The sequence below is a fragment of the Armigeres subalbatus genome, chromosome 2, assembly GCF_024139115.2.
Source record: "Armigeres subalbatus isolate Guangzhou_Male chromosome 2, GZ_Asu_2, whole genome shotgun sequence".
Taxonomy (NCBI): domain Eukaryota; kingdom Metazoa; phylum Arthropoda; class Insecta; order Diptera; family Culicidae; genus Armigeres; species Armigeres subalbatus.
In genome coordinates this window covers 147,484,493-147,499,869 of record NC_085140.1, presented here as the reverse complement: position 1 = coordinate 147,499,869, position 15,377 = coordinate 147,484,493, and the positions used below count along the sequence as shown (strand labels likewise).

Below are 15,377 nucleotides of genomic sequence, written 5' to 3'. Positions count from 1 at the left end.
ACCCCTGTTTATTCCGATAAGTACTTTATTTGGTAACTGTTATTTACATTTTCGAGCTATAAAAACTTACGAGTACATTTCTCAGATTCTCCATTACTTAAAATGTATTCCAGTGGATTCAACGAAACTCACATGGAAGTCAAATCAAATGATGAAGCCATTTCTCCTTGTTTTACCATAATGGCATCCCGCATAATTCTGTAGCCCCCCATCAGAAGTTTCTTCTTCAAAACCTCCAGCGAACTTCAACACGAGTGAGAAGTAAATCACATTTGCATGAAAATCAACAGCCAACAACGTTGCAAACAATATTCTTCTTTGTTCTCAAGCGTGCCCGTCCCGCTTGGTCGAACATAAGCCACAGAGTCCAACATCGAAACAAGGAACGAAACACCGAGATTGAAGCTCCTTCCGGGCCCCGACTACGGCCCTACGTGAGTGATGACGGAGATCCCAAATTGCTCGAGTGGGATAATGTGGCTCCAGAGAAAGATTTGTGCGGGAGGAAGGTTTCTTCCTTGCAGCAAATCCATTGAGCTCAAAGCTCAAAGTTTTGCGTTCTTGGTCTGTTGTTCGGTCGGTGTCGGCACATCGGCGGGAGTGGCGGGAGCAGATAAAAGGGATATAATAATCCTACAAATTACAAACAAATTACCATATGCAAATACCATCGTTCAAATGTCAGATGGTTTATGCGCACAGTATCATGAATTTTGCATATTTTTTCATCTCTTCTGGTATAATGCAATATTGGTGGGAGGTAATTACGAATTAGATGAGAATCGCGATCTCCAATTTCTTGTGACCTCTTTTGAAATTTCTATTTTCTGTTATCTTCGGTTTATTTAGATCTATTTAGGGTTACTGCTCCCTGAATTTGATAACAATTTGCCATTGTCAAAAACTATCAAGAACAAAGAATTGGAGTACAAATTGCTTTGTATCTCAAAATCATAACGGAATATGTTATATTTTTAGTAAGTTCAACTTATAACAGTAATAAATTGACAATAGATTAGAATTCAATATAAAGCATATTATAGTCATAATTTTTTTGTGGATTTTTGTTGATAAGACTTGCAACGTTATAGCTACGCAAAGTTAGAAATAGCGTTGTAAACCATGATTCAAGTTTAAGTTTGTGATAATCTATAAGAATTTTTTTTAAATGTTTTGTATTTGAAATGTTAATTACACCAAAATTACTCTCGTATGAAATTGAAAGTTCATTTAATCAAAATTTTGATTGCTGTTTACTTAAGATAGATCGCATGGTCAAAAGAAGAACTGCAATAAATAATGCAGTTTACGAGTCGTTTTTCTCATTCTCAAATATAATCTCTCTGATTTTCTCGTGGGTTAAGAAAACGATTCTTCCACGCCAGCATTTCCACAATCACGTCACCATTATGGAGACTAACTTCATCAAGCATAATACTAACGAAAGCTTTAGCAATTCCGATGGATTTTCTTTTCTTCATTCAACTTACCGGGCGACGTACCATCGGTCGAGTATCCAGTGGAATAAGCACTTTCCGGTGAGGACAACGTGTTGTGATGCCCGACCGGATGGGAGTGACCGTGGTGTGGATGGTGGCCATTACTGCTACTGCTGGCGCTGCTGCTACCATTACTGCTTACGTAATGGGGTGGCTGCTGATGCTGTTGATTGGGCTGAGGTTGCTGTTGATTTTTGCCCTGTGGTGGGGGTGGCAACATTGGGGCCTGATGGTGAACGATGACCGGCGGCCCGCCAGACGGCGCGCCGTTGTTGTTAACATTATTCAGTTTCCCATTGGTGGCAGCTGCATCGAAAGAGTTTCTGCCACTGCCAGTCAATTTGTGGAATTTGTTTGCAAAGCTCGATAATGTTGAACCGCCGCCAGTTTGGTTTGTGTTTCCGCCGCCACTATTTACAGGGCATATTTCGAAGCTGTTGTTGTTATTGTTATTGCCACTGCCACGGTTTGTAATAAGGCAATTACTCCGGACACCAGCTGGTTTGTTGGACGATGGAGCAGTGGGTGGCGGAGGGGAAAGTGAACTTCTAACGGCGGATTTCAGCTGACCCGGTTGAGGTGGATGTTTATTAACATTGAACACCAGATTGTTATTGATACTATTGTGCTGCTCGTGGTAAGCTCCATTGGTTCCAAACTGCTGTGATATTGGTTGATTACTTCCAATGGCTTGCAGTTTCCCGTATTTGCCTGTAAATGAAATAATAAGATTGAAGGATTTAGAAATATGAAGTAAACTAGAATAAAGCGCTTTACACAATATATATACAGATGGTAAAGGGAAGTGGCATTCGTCTGGGGGTGCTGAGGCTCCTGGGTCAGAAGGTCGGTTGCTTTTTTTGTTGGAACATATATGGCCCTATAGGGCCATGATCATTAGGCTGAATGGCCATTGATTGTCAAAAATCAGGGTCCCCAATTCAAGGGCCCCATACGCCTGTCACTGGCGAACAAAGCTCGTGTACTCTGCATCGAAGCTTAGAACCCCTGTTAGGGCGCAATCGTTAATGCGAACATTTTTATATTCGGTTAGTTACTGCAAATAAATTCTTTTTCGAGTCCCTTTAATCAAGCAGGTATCTCAAACTGCGCGAAACCCGAATAAAATTTTGCGCAACATCAAATACGGTTTTCTCCCACATTTTGATTAGGCTAGATGTACCAGTCGTGGCTATAGCACCAGTTGTCGCAGTCTAGATCGATAAAGCATATTCATTTGATACGATAACACCTTTGATCTCCTCCAAAACAAGCAATGCATAATTGTAAAAATTGATTTGGCTTAATTTTTGACGTCCTCTGCACCAGTTGGTCGCACTAGTGGTCTCAAATTGGGCAATCCCATCATAAGAAAACAATGGGATTTGCCAAATAAGGAACCAAAATCAAGAATAGTGCCACAACTGGTGCATGCGTTCCTATTATGGTTTAATAAATAACCAATTTTATTGTGGTTTTCAAAGCTGTGCTAAGGAACAGGAAGTAAAACCATTCGCTTGATATATAAAGTCGACCCGCATGCCTTTTACTTATTAAAAAAAAACAGTTGTTCTTATGTATGGCGACAATTGGTACACCCACCCTAGTCGGATGTAGGAGCGAGAAACGTTACGTTATTAAGACTACTATCGCCAAATTAATTCATTCGTTTCTGAAGAAGTTCCCGTGGAAATTATCGGGAATATTTCATTGAATAATTTCTTAAGAAATTTTCAGTTGGATTACCTGGAGGAATTTCCATTAAAATTCGTGGGAGTTTGATGGGAGACGAGTATTGCGGAATTCCATGTGAATTTAAAAATGAATTCAAAGAGAATTTCAGGAGAGTTCTCGAAGTAATTTATGAAAAGTTCATATATCTGTGAAATAATCCAATGGTATTCTCATGTGAATTTCTGCGGTAGCTACAAGTGGAATTTCCGGCGAAGCTTGTGAAAGAAAGAAAGGAGGGAATTCTGAAGTAATTTGTGGACGAACTTTAGGAGGAATTTCGGGAACTTTCGGGAAAAAAAATCTGGACAAACTTCCGAGAATTACGAAGAGTAATTCCTAGAGGAACTTCCGAAGATATTTTAGGATAAACTTCTGGAGAAATTCCTGGAGGAATTCCTAAATGAAATACCGGGGAAATTCCTGAAAGAACTTACGGAGGAATTCCTGGAGGAACTTCCTGAGAAATTCCTGGAGGAATTGTTGGAGGAACGTCCAGAGGAATTCCTGTAAAAACTTCAAGAAAAAAATCCTGGAGGATCTTCCGGAGCAATTCCTGGAGGAACTCCAGGACCAATTCCTGGAAGAACTACCGGAGCAATTCCTGGAGAAACTTTCGTAGCAATTCCTGGAGGAACTTCTGGAGCAATTGCTGGAGGATCTTCCGGAGCAATTCCTGGAGAAACTTCTGCAGCAATTCCTGGAAGAACCTTCGGAGCAATTCCTGGAGCAACTTCTAGAGCAATTCCTGAAAGAACTTCTGGAGCAATTCCTGGAGCAACTTCCGGATCAATTCCTGGGGGTACTTCCGGAAGAATTCCTGTAGGAACTTCCGGAGGAATTCCTGTAGGAACTTCCGCAGGAATTCCTGTAGGAACTTCCGCAGGAATTCCTGGTAGAACTTTCAGATGATTTTTTGGAGGAACTTTCAGAACAGTTTCTGGAGGAACTTCCGGAAGAATCCCAGCAGGAACTTCCTGGCGAATTCTCGTAGGTATTCCTAGATGAACTCCCGAAGAAACTTCCGGAGGAACTTCCGAAGAAACTTCCGAAGGAATTCCTGAAAGAACTGACGGAGGAGTTCCTAGAGGAATAAACGAAAATTTAATATTTGTAATATTATTAACTGCTTTTCTCATACTTTTTATTGCTAACTATGTAGGGGAGCTATTCTGTTTCCCATCTCACTGAGCATATATTCATCGCATTGCAAAACAAAGAAGTACGGCACTGATCTCGTCGCTTCTTTTTGCTAATATGCGTGCTCACTGCTGAAAAAATACAAAAATTAGAAACAAACCAAATTCCTTTTCATTGCTTTGTTTTTGGTGGGATTAATATATAGGAGCTATGAGATGAAGTGCCGAACCGTTCCTCTACTTATATTTATAGTTTTCCTCCAAAATTTGCTTTAGGCAGTCTTGTTCCTACGGCGAACTGCTGATCAATTCTGCTCTAACAATTTTCCCGTCCCATTTATTATCACTTCTTCTCCAATCTGGCTGCATTTAACCATCTTTTCAATGATGTTTATCTACTTCCTCAATACATAAGTATGGGGGAAGGTTGGTTGGATTGTTCCATGGTAAGCAGCGCAAAACGTAGTTGATGAAGCGATTCTGTTTTCGCTCGATGCGGTCATTGTGAATGGAACGATACGGTGCCCAGATTTGTACGCCATACTCGAGTATGCCACGAATTAATCCGCAATACAGTGATTGGAGAGCATAGACGTCATCGAACTGTGCTGTGTTACGCTGTAAGAATCCGAGCATAGCGTTGGCCTTAGCGATGGTAACTGAGACATACTCAGTAAGACGAAGGGTACTGTCGAAAACGATTCCAAGGTCTTTGAATGATGTAACCCTCTGAAGCGCTGCATGATTCAGACAATAATCGTAGATTACAGAAGAACGTCAACGAGTTAATGTTATGCCTTTTGCATTTAGTCAAGCTCAACTGCATACCATTGATGATTGATTGAGCTTGCGCCAGTTTGAAATATATATATATTCAATATCAGTTTGTGAAGAACAGCAGTTTACACGCGATTTTACGGCACGGTAAATTTCAGATCGTCCACAAAAAGCAGTTTACCGGAGTTTACGTATTCCAGAGAGAATATCATAGGCATCGGACTTGGCGTCATGTACTTTGACGAATGCCTTTCGAGAGGATAAAATCGATTTTAACCACCGAATGATCCAAGTAGGTGAGGCACCTTGTCAAAGGCTTTTGAAAAGTCGAAATAAAATTGTAGTTACAGTTACTGTTTGAGTTTAAACGTTATCGTTAGGTCGCTGCAGGAAATGGTCTATTTACGCTTCCATTCCAACGGCGACAGAATCGCTGTCGCCAAGCGTTAGAATCGCGTAGCGAGCGTCGCGTCGCGTGTGTTTGGGGGAACCTTAAAAGTCTGTCGACGTCCTCTTTAACTGACGTTATTACGCCACCTGCTGCCCTTGTCCCATTAGTTCTTTAGCGATGATACGTGGGCTTAGACTTAGTTCAGCTCTTCTTTGTCTAAGTCCTCTTATGTTCCATGAGAAAATACAGTTTTCTTTGTGCATCTGCATGTTGCAAGTGTTTGGTTATTTTGTGTATCCAGTTCAAGGCTGTATTTGTTCATCTTCATTCGGTTCTGCTGATTCGTCGGACTCCGAATTAACATATTACACGTTTTCACATGGCCCCAGTAATTTGCTTCCTTTCTTTTTTCTAGGAGGCGATGAAGCTGAATTTCAGGGATTAAATCCTAAAGAGAATTAACAAGTCTTTCACTTATCATCTCTGTATACATATACGATGTGTAGCATACCGCGAGAGACTTTTTTCGCAAGCTGTCATGATAGAGAACTGATTCGGGAGACTATACCCCATGATAAATTTCTTTTAGAAAGCTCCAAATACGGGGAGCACTGGCTCTGATGATGCATTTCAACTTGTTCTACACAGCTGTGCAGTAACCAGAGCTAAAAATATTCATCTTCATGAAGCAACTTCGGTCCGAATTTTGACAAACATCGCATGAATATTCAAAACATAGAATGACATAGTCAGACGACTACTCCACAAACTCATTCATTCGACTGTCACTGAGTGTGCTTACTATGTGCAGAAAAAAACATATTTTTTTTTCCAAGTTCGTTTATTTGGTAGGCTCAGGCGTGTATAACACTTTACGGAGCCATGGTTCTTTGTGATATATACAATCAATATCATTTTATTATACAGTTAATAAGAGAGGGGAAGGAGCCAGCATACTCGTGGTGACTCGAGGTTAGTTTACAATGTTTAAGGATGGACGGGGCTTAGGATTTGGGATAAGGAAATTTCAGCTTCTCATCCGGGCATTTGGCGTCAGTGACGATGTGGCGTGTCGTCATGCTCGAGGAATGGTTCGACTAGGAGCTGGATGGCAAGAGCTATGGACCTCTACGGAACAAAAAGGCAGAGACTAAACAAAAAAAAAACTTTGAAGAAAGAAGAAAAAAAAAACAAAATATTAAATTTTGATGTCAGAAGCACAAAGAAAACTATAAATGGCCTGCATATAGACAACATCACGATCTCCCAAAACACCTCGAACTTCCCTGAAGGGTTGTTTACCTCGGGCCACAAGGGTATCCAATAGTTGCTCTCTGGAGGCGTCATTTTCCGAGCAGGACCAAACTACGTGATCGATGTCATCATAACCGGCTCCGCACCTACATAAATTGCTATCGACAAGGTTTATTCTGTACAGATGTGCGTTTAGTGAATAGTGATTGGACATAAGTCTCGACATCACGCGAATGAAGCCTCGACTTAAGTCCTCACCTCTGAACCACGCTCGCCCAGAAACTTTTGGAACTATGGAAAATAGCCACCGTCCAAGTTCATTGTGTGTCCAATTCCTTTGCCAACTTTGAAGAGTACTCTGACGGACTAATGAGAAAAACTCGTTGCTCGAGGATTGTCTATCATAAACCTCACCTTCCTGTGCGCCCACCTTTGCCAGCGAGTCTGCCTTCTCATTGCCGTTGATTGAGCAGTGAGATGGGACCCAAACAAAGGTAATCTTGAATGATCTTTCGACCAAAACACGCATCTGCTCTCTTATGTTTGAAAGAAAGTAAGATGCGTGCTTAACAGGTTTCATCGACCGGAGTGCCTCGATAGAACTAAGACTATCCGAGAAGATGAAATAATGGTCTACGGGCTGATTGGAAATTATCCCCAAAGCGAAGTTAATTGCTGCCAGCCCAGCAACATAAACCGAACACGGTTCCTGAAGTTTTTGGAAGGTGGTTGAAGTTACATTGAAAACACCGAAGCCAGTGAATCCGTTGATGCGAGAACCATCAGTGAAATATCTGTTGTTGCAATTGACATGTTCATATTTTTCAGAAAAAAGTGAGGGAATAGATATTTGTCGAAGATGATCTGGTATTCCTTGAATAGCATGTTTCATGAACAGATCGTATACAATTGAGGAACTGTCGTTGGTGAAGTGAACTCGAGGGGGATTATAACACGGAAGACAAAGATCTGACGATATGTAGTTGAGATAAACTCTCAGGAATCTTGAACGACAAGTTAGTTCAAGCATATTATCGAAGTTATCTAGAACAAGTGTGTTACTTGTTCCACATTTGATGAGTATTCTAAGTGAGAGCTCCCAGTAACGGTGCTTTAAAGGAGTGACTCCAGCAAGCACCTCCAGGCTCATGTTATGCGTTGAATGCATGCAGCCAAGGGCAATACGCAAACAACGATACTGAATTCGTTCCAATTTGATCAGGTGGCAATCAGTTGGTGAGAGGAAGCAGAAGGAGCCATACTCTAAAACAGAGAGAATAGTCGTTCTATAGAGTTTGATGAGGTCTTCCGCGTGAGCACCCCACCATGTTCCGGAGATAGAACGTAGAAAATGGATCCTTTTCCTGCATTTTTGTATCAAATACTCAATGTGGAGTTTCCAGGTGCATTTAGAATCAAACACGACCCCAAGGTATTTAGAAGATAAAGATTGGTTAATGTCATCATTCAACAGCTTGAGTTTTAGTTGAGCAGGATACCGCTTCTTAGTAAACACAACCAATTCAGTTTTTTGCGGTGAAAACTCGATCCCTAAATGTCTGGCCCAAACAGTCAGATTATCCAGGGTACTTTGCAATGGTCCTTGCAAGACAGCTGCACATGGACCTCTTAGAGAGACCACGGCATCATCTGCAAGTTGTCTGAGCGTGCATTGTCCTTCCAAACAATTGTCAATATCTTTAACATAGAAATTATAAAGCAAAGGACTTAAACACGAACCTTGGGGAAGGCCCATGTAGCTATTTCTGGAAGTTGTCAGAGTGCCGAGTGTGAAGTTCATTTGTTTTTCTGACAACAAATTGTACAAGAAATTATTCAAAATAACGGGTAATCCATTTCTGTGAAAATTGCCTGACAGTACTTCTATGGAAACTGCTAGACAACGCTAGACAATCGTTTGTTCCTTTCCCTTTTCTAAATCCAAACTGAGTATTTGAAAGCAATGCATTTTCTTCGACCCAATGGTCGACTCTTGAAAGGATCATTTTCTCCAATAATTTTCTCATGCATGATAGCATGGCAATCGGTCGGTATGAATTGTGATTAGACGCTGGTTTCCCAGGCTTTTGAATAGCTATTACTTTGACCTGTCGCCATTCAGGTGGCACAATGTTGTACTCCATGAAACAGTTGTACAGGTCAAGTAATCGTCTTTTTGCTATATTTTGGAGATTTTTAAGAAGATTGAATTTGATGTTATCGCATCCCGGAGCAGAGTTATTCGATGAAAGAAGAGACATAGAAAGTTCCAGCATTGAGAATGGTCCACCCACAGAACCGGGATCAGTGACTGATTCTCGAAATAGCGGTTCTGCTGGTACGGAATCTGGACAGACCTTTTTTGCGAAGTTGAATATCCATCGATTGGAGTATTCTTCACTCTCGTTGGTGGAAATGCGGTTCCGCATGTTGCGCGCCGTTTTCCAAAGTGTTGTCATTGAGGTTTCTCGTGATAGTCCCTCGACAAAACGTCGCCAGTAGCTACGTTTTTTTGCCTTGAGAAGATTTTTGATCTTTCTTTCGAGCCTCAAATACTCTTCAAAAAGCTCGGACCTTCCGTGTTTACGAAAGGCCTTGAAGGCATCAGATTTCTCAGAATACAACTTAGTACATTCATCATCCCATCCAGGAGTGGCTGGTCTTCTTATGACAGATGTACTTGGAACGCGTCGTTTCTGAGCTTCTAGTGCGCTTTTTTGAATCAACTCAATAAGGAATCGATATTCATCCAAAGGTGGAAGAGTATCAGTTGAGTCAATACCAATTTTACCCGCCGATGCAAATTTTGGCTAGTCAATGTTTTTCGTGAGGTAGAAAGGAACATTAACTGGCTCAGATTGTTGATCGCTACATTTAATTGTGGTAACTATCGGCATATGATCACTACCATGGGGATCTTGAATTACCTTCCACGTGCAATCTAATGATAGTGAATTTGAACATAAAGACAGATCAATACGGCTTTGTTGACCATTTGGTCCCATTCGAGTTACTTCACCAGTGTTCAAAATATTCAAATTGAAATCGTCACACAAATCATAGAAAATAGGCGCTCTATAATCGTCATACGTTTCGCCCCATCCAATACCATGTGCGTTCATATCACCCAATATCAATACTGGAGATGATAGGAGGGAGACTGCGCTCCAAAAATGTCGACGAATAATAGAGGCATTTGGAGGAATGTACACTGAAGCTATGCAAAGATCTTTATTCTTCACATTTACTTGGCATGCGGCGATTTCTAAGCCGGGAACAGTCGGAATGGGAATTCTGTAGAAGGAGTAGCATTTTTTGATCCCCAAAAGAACGCCACCATAATGATCATCCCGATCTTGGCGAATAATGTTAAAATCGTGGAAGTTGATTTCATCTTCAGAAGAAAGCCATGTTTCACAGAGTGCAAATATATCGCAATCGGAATTGCGAATCAAAAACTTGAACACGTCTAATTTATTTTTCAGACTATGACAGTTCCACTGCAGTACAGTGATTGTATCTTCGGTATTGGCCGTATTATCCATCGAAAGATACAATTTCTGCAAGAAGGGGCCATGGAACAGTCAATTGCTTCAGATAACTTTCAACTGTTGGAATAAAGAGGTCAATGATTGGCCTCAATGATTTCGCAATATTGAACAAGTTCAAAAAACGGTCCACAAGGTCCTTAAAGGAGATCAATCCTCGCTTGGACGGAATACTTTTTCTAGAAGTGCGAATTTGTTTTTTTTCTTCCGTTGATTCTCCTAGCCGGATGTTTCTTCGATACATCGGATTTAGGCAATGGCGGGAATGTCTTACTGCAACTAGGATCAAAAGAAGCAGTAGGGACAGATTGCTTCGGGATTTTAAATAAACCCCCATTACCTTCAGATTTTGGCAAGCTTTTATGGATGACTTTTGTTCTCTTACGGCGCGATCCTGGGAAGACGGTTGCTTCCTCTTTTCGGGCACGTGTACCTCCGCAGAATCATCCATGTCGGCTGCGTCAGAGTCCAATTCGTCAATTGATATGGAATCATAATAATCACTTACACGAACGGTGGCTGAAATAGCAGTCGATGCAGTGGCTGTGGCGGATGTGTCTTGCGACCTAACCATTTCCGCATACGACTGCTTGGAGCGCTGTACCAACGAGCGCTTCACTTTTTGGGTGCGCTTTTTGTACACCGGGCATTCTTGCAAACCATGGGGAGGATTCAAACCACAATAAGCACATTTTGTTGCTTGTTGCTGGCAGAACTCCTCCCGATGTCTTTCTGAGCATTTGCCACAACGTGGTTTGTTGTCACAAAACTCGGCAGTGTGACCAAGTTGTTTGCAGTTGGTACAATTAAATACCCTTGGCACAAAAAGACGCACCGGAAACAACATATTTTCTATATCGACATACTTTGGAAGCATCGAACCGGCGAATGTCACCCGAAGCGAGCCTGACTTGGAATAAACCTTTTTGCCATCTACCGTGGCTGCTGAATGCAATTCCTTGCAGTCCAGAATATCCACGGTAGATTGCAGGGCGTTCTTTAGGCGACCTTTCCCTGCAAGCACATCCTTGCAAGTCAAGCTCGCTGCGTTGATTACGCCTTCTATCTCGACCTCCCGCGAGGGCACATAAACTAAATATTCAACATTGTACGCCCTGTCGCCAGCAATTTCATTCGCCACCTGGTATGTAGGTGCGGTGATGCGTAGTTTGTTCCTGTTGATTTGGCTGAATTCAAGCTTCGTAAAACGACGCGTCAAATCTCGTTTTATGCCCAGAAAATCTAGGCTCTTTACTTTCTGCCGAAAGTAAACAACCCAAGGCCCAGGCGAAGCCGCATGGTACAATCGTGTGCGCCCTGCATCTTTTGGAGGCCCGTTACCTTCCACAGTCTCTGTCTCCATTCTCACCCCGCAAGGTGGAAGGATGATTTTGCTTATGTTAAGTTAAGACTAATAGCTAATCAGAAAAAAAACTTCCACTCCAAATCAAGCAGATGGGAGAACAATAAAAACGTTTCTACTTATCTGCCCCTGCTGCTGTTGGTAGCAGCAATAACAATAGCCTGCTTCACTGGCGTCGCCAGAAGCAGCTACTTCACTCGCCGACAGCGATCGCCTTGGATCCGTAGGTAGGAGCACAACACAATAGCCTTTTCACTACCGAACACAATCCGCGATGAGACACAGCACACACGTCTGGCTCGTTCGAACTATCGGCACGGAATCCAAAAAAAAAAACATATTTAGCATTGTTTATGTTGATGTTTACCGTTAGAAGTGCCTCACGGATGAAAATCGGATTTAGTTTTATGTGATAAATTACTTTACTCATTTAAAACGTGTTCAGATTTCAGATAATTTATCAATTTGTAAATGGTGCATAAATATTCAATGACTAATATTCCACCGAATATTGACAGTCCAGAGCCGACTATGAATGTGTCTGGAGGTAAACTGACAAATGAAGAAAGGTGGACTTCACCAAACATTTTCGATTATTTTACACTCTGGCAGTAACCAACACGAAATGAACGAAAACAAAGCGAGAATCATCATTTTTCTGTGGGGCTTCCTATCCGATTCTATTTTTTCGCACTTGTATACAAGTTTGATAAATTTGTTATCATGGCTTGTTATGATTCGGAACAGTTTTTGCCTCTCTTTTATCGTTGTTCGTTATCTATTGAGAGCGATTTCTGCAAACTCTGCTGAATTTTCAACACTTCTAGCATGCTTAGATGTTGGTTTGTATCCATAGAGTTTCAAAGTGTGTTCGAGTTTAGTATTGATTTCCTTGAGTTTACAAGTTCGTCCTCTGCAGTTTTTCTTCTCTGGTTTTCATCATGGTAGGCTTGTAGTACCTTTTCAAATTTGTTGTTCACCATATTCATATTTTCTTCCATTGTCTTTAGTTTTTCTTCGTTTGTGCGGATAACTACTTCCATATCACTTTTATTGTTCCACCAAAATATGTTCCCACCAACTTCTCCATATATGGATGACGTATCCACTGCAAGAAAGAGCTGTTTGGGGTGTGAAATAAGGTGCAAGAATGATGTTTGGATTGTGCTTTCGCTAATTTTTATACAATTGGACGTGTGAGCATTTGTTTTGGTACTTCGACAAATTTGCACGGTAGTTTATTCTTCGGTGAGAAAAGCAATATATCTTATTTTCTGTGTTTACATCCCGTTTGACAGAACATACTCCATGAACCATGAGCTAGTACGGCACGATTCGAAATCTGGTACATACTGCGAATGGATGAAGACGAACGAAATATATAGGCTAGATGTACCAGTTGTGGCTATAGCATAAGTTGTCGCACTAGTGCTTTATATGCCAAATTGCCAATCAAATCACTGCAAACCAAGTTCATATCGATAAAGCATATTCATACGATACGATAAAACCTTTGATCTCCTCCAAAACAAGCAAAACATAATTGTAAAAAATGATTTTGCTTAATTTTTGACGTCCTTTGCACCAGTTGTCACACTAGTGGTCCCTATTTGGTCAGTCCCATAAGAAAACAATGGGATTTGCCAAATAAGGAACCAAAATTAAGAATAGTGCCACAACTGGTGCATGCGTTCCTATTATGAATTAATCAATTTTGATGATTATAACAAATTTTATTGTGGTTTTCACAGATGTTCTAAGGAGCAGGAAGTAAAACCTTTCGCTTGATATATAAAGTCCACCCACATGCCTTTTACTTATTTTTTAAAATTTAGTTGTTCTTATGTGTGGCGACAATTGGTACACCCACCCTAATGCCGCTGCTTTTGAGAATTCAGTGCTAAAACGTACGAATTGAGAGATTCGATTCTAGATGCGCAATGCCACCCCTGGTTTTCAGATTTTTCCGGGTTGTTGAAAAAGCAGTGCATTTTTTAAGCTACGCTGCAGCTTGAAACCAAGTCGTTATATTTTTTGGAATAAACGAAAGCTCATTATTTGTAAAATTATTAGTCTCTTCTCTAACTAATGGCTAATTAATTACATTCATAGTTTCCCCCACAATTTCTATTATTCAATCTTGATCCTTCGTCGAACTACAGTAATTCCGACCATAACAGATTTGTACTGTTTTAACATGTATGTTCTATCACTATCACTTTTTATGAACTTTTAGATATCATTGAAAAAATATGGATTTTATGGAAATATTATGAAAATATATAGAATTTATAAAAAAGGATATAAGGCCGATAGAAATATTGAAAAACAATTATGTCTCCCCCCTCCTCGGATTTTTTTGCGATAATATTTTGAGAAAACGACAAAAAATAATTTGAATGATTTTGAGGATTTTCAATACAGTCTTTATTAAACCCGAGGGGTTGTGTTGATTTTTTCATTTTAATATTTATTATTTATTATCTCTCCCCCCTGGCCTTACGAAGACCAGTACGACATAATTTTAATTAAATATTTGTAACGGCCTTATTCAGATTTTGAAAGTTTCTTAGATCTGTAAGATATTCTGACACTCAATAATTAGAATAAGAACATATTTTCATTTTCGTCATAAGCTGGTTATCATCTTACCTTCACAAACACCACGCTGCTGAATCTCGAAGCCATTGTTATTATTGTACGTGTTGCCATTGCTTCCAATAATACTGTTGTTGTTCACCAGATTGTTGTTGGAGTTTATCGAAGATGACGAACTGGAACTGATTTTGATGTGTTGACCTCGTTTCATTCTGCTGTGCTCGATTTGTTGCAAATCCTCCAGCAGCTCGTTACTCGAACTGGTCGCAGTGGAATAATTCAACGAATTCACCATCACATTGCCGTAGCTCCCATTACGGGCTGTCACGTTACCCGTCATTACTCCGCCACCTCCGGGTGGCCCTGATTTTCGATAGCCGTCTTCCTTCATCCCGTACATCGTGTCCGAGTAGTTGCTGTCGACGCTTTTGGAATAGTTTCCACTGCCGGCACCTCCGTAGCCCGGCTCAAGCGTGTGGAAGCCGTTCTTCAGAATACTTCTCGGTGAGGATATAGCGCACTGCTGCTGTCCGGACTGAGATTGATGGTACGGAATGTATCCGTTGACGTTGGCACTGCTGCTGCTGCTGCAGCTATACGGACTTAGCGTGTACTGATTTGCAGTCCCTGCGGGTAACGTTCCATTGCCGTAAATAGCCACCGCTGGGGGACTTCGGATACTGTGCTGCAGTTGATAGTGGTGATTATCATCGGATTTTGGTGACAGTGGGGGGACGCTGTCCTGACTGGGCGATTGCCAACCGCGGCGACTTGTTGTCTGAAACGGAAGTGAAATCGAATGGGGAGTATATTTTAATGACTATCGCTTTATAAGCAAGCATATTAAAAAAAATTCTTTCAACTATGATGCTTCGTAAATAGCTTCACGAGCACCTGGAACGTTTATGTTGAATAAGTTTAATGTTTGTGCACACCTCGGCTGTATTTTTACCTTTCTCAAAAAATGTGATAGTCAGAAAATCATATTCTTCCACTTTACGCAAAACTACGTGCTAATCCCAATAGATTGGGTGTTTTTGGCAGTTTTAACTTATTTGTGTGTTTATATCTCATTCA

At 40.9% G+C, this 15,377-nt stretch overlaps 1 protein-coding gene across 5 annotated transcripts in view; it reads right to left on the bottom strand.

Moving 5' to 3' along the window:
* Positions 1-15,377, bottom strand: part of LOC134210979 (uncharacterized) — a 331,489-nt gene that overhangs the window by 87,206 nt on the left and 228,906 nt on the right. For all 5 annotated transcript variants that reach the window (XM_062687456.1, XM_062687455.1, XM_062687459.1 and 2 more), the window contains 2 exons: positions 14,355-15,078; positions 1,491-2,210 (listed from right to left, as the gene is read on the bottom strand). In XM_062687456.1, the coding sequence (XP_062543440.1) occupies positions 1,491-2,210; positions 14,355-15,078 (1,444 nt within the window). The remainder of the gene's footprint in view (positions 1-1,490; positions 2,211-14,354; positions 15,079-15,377) is intronic.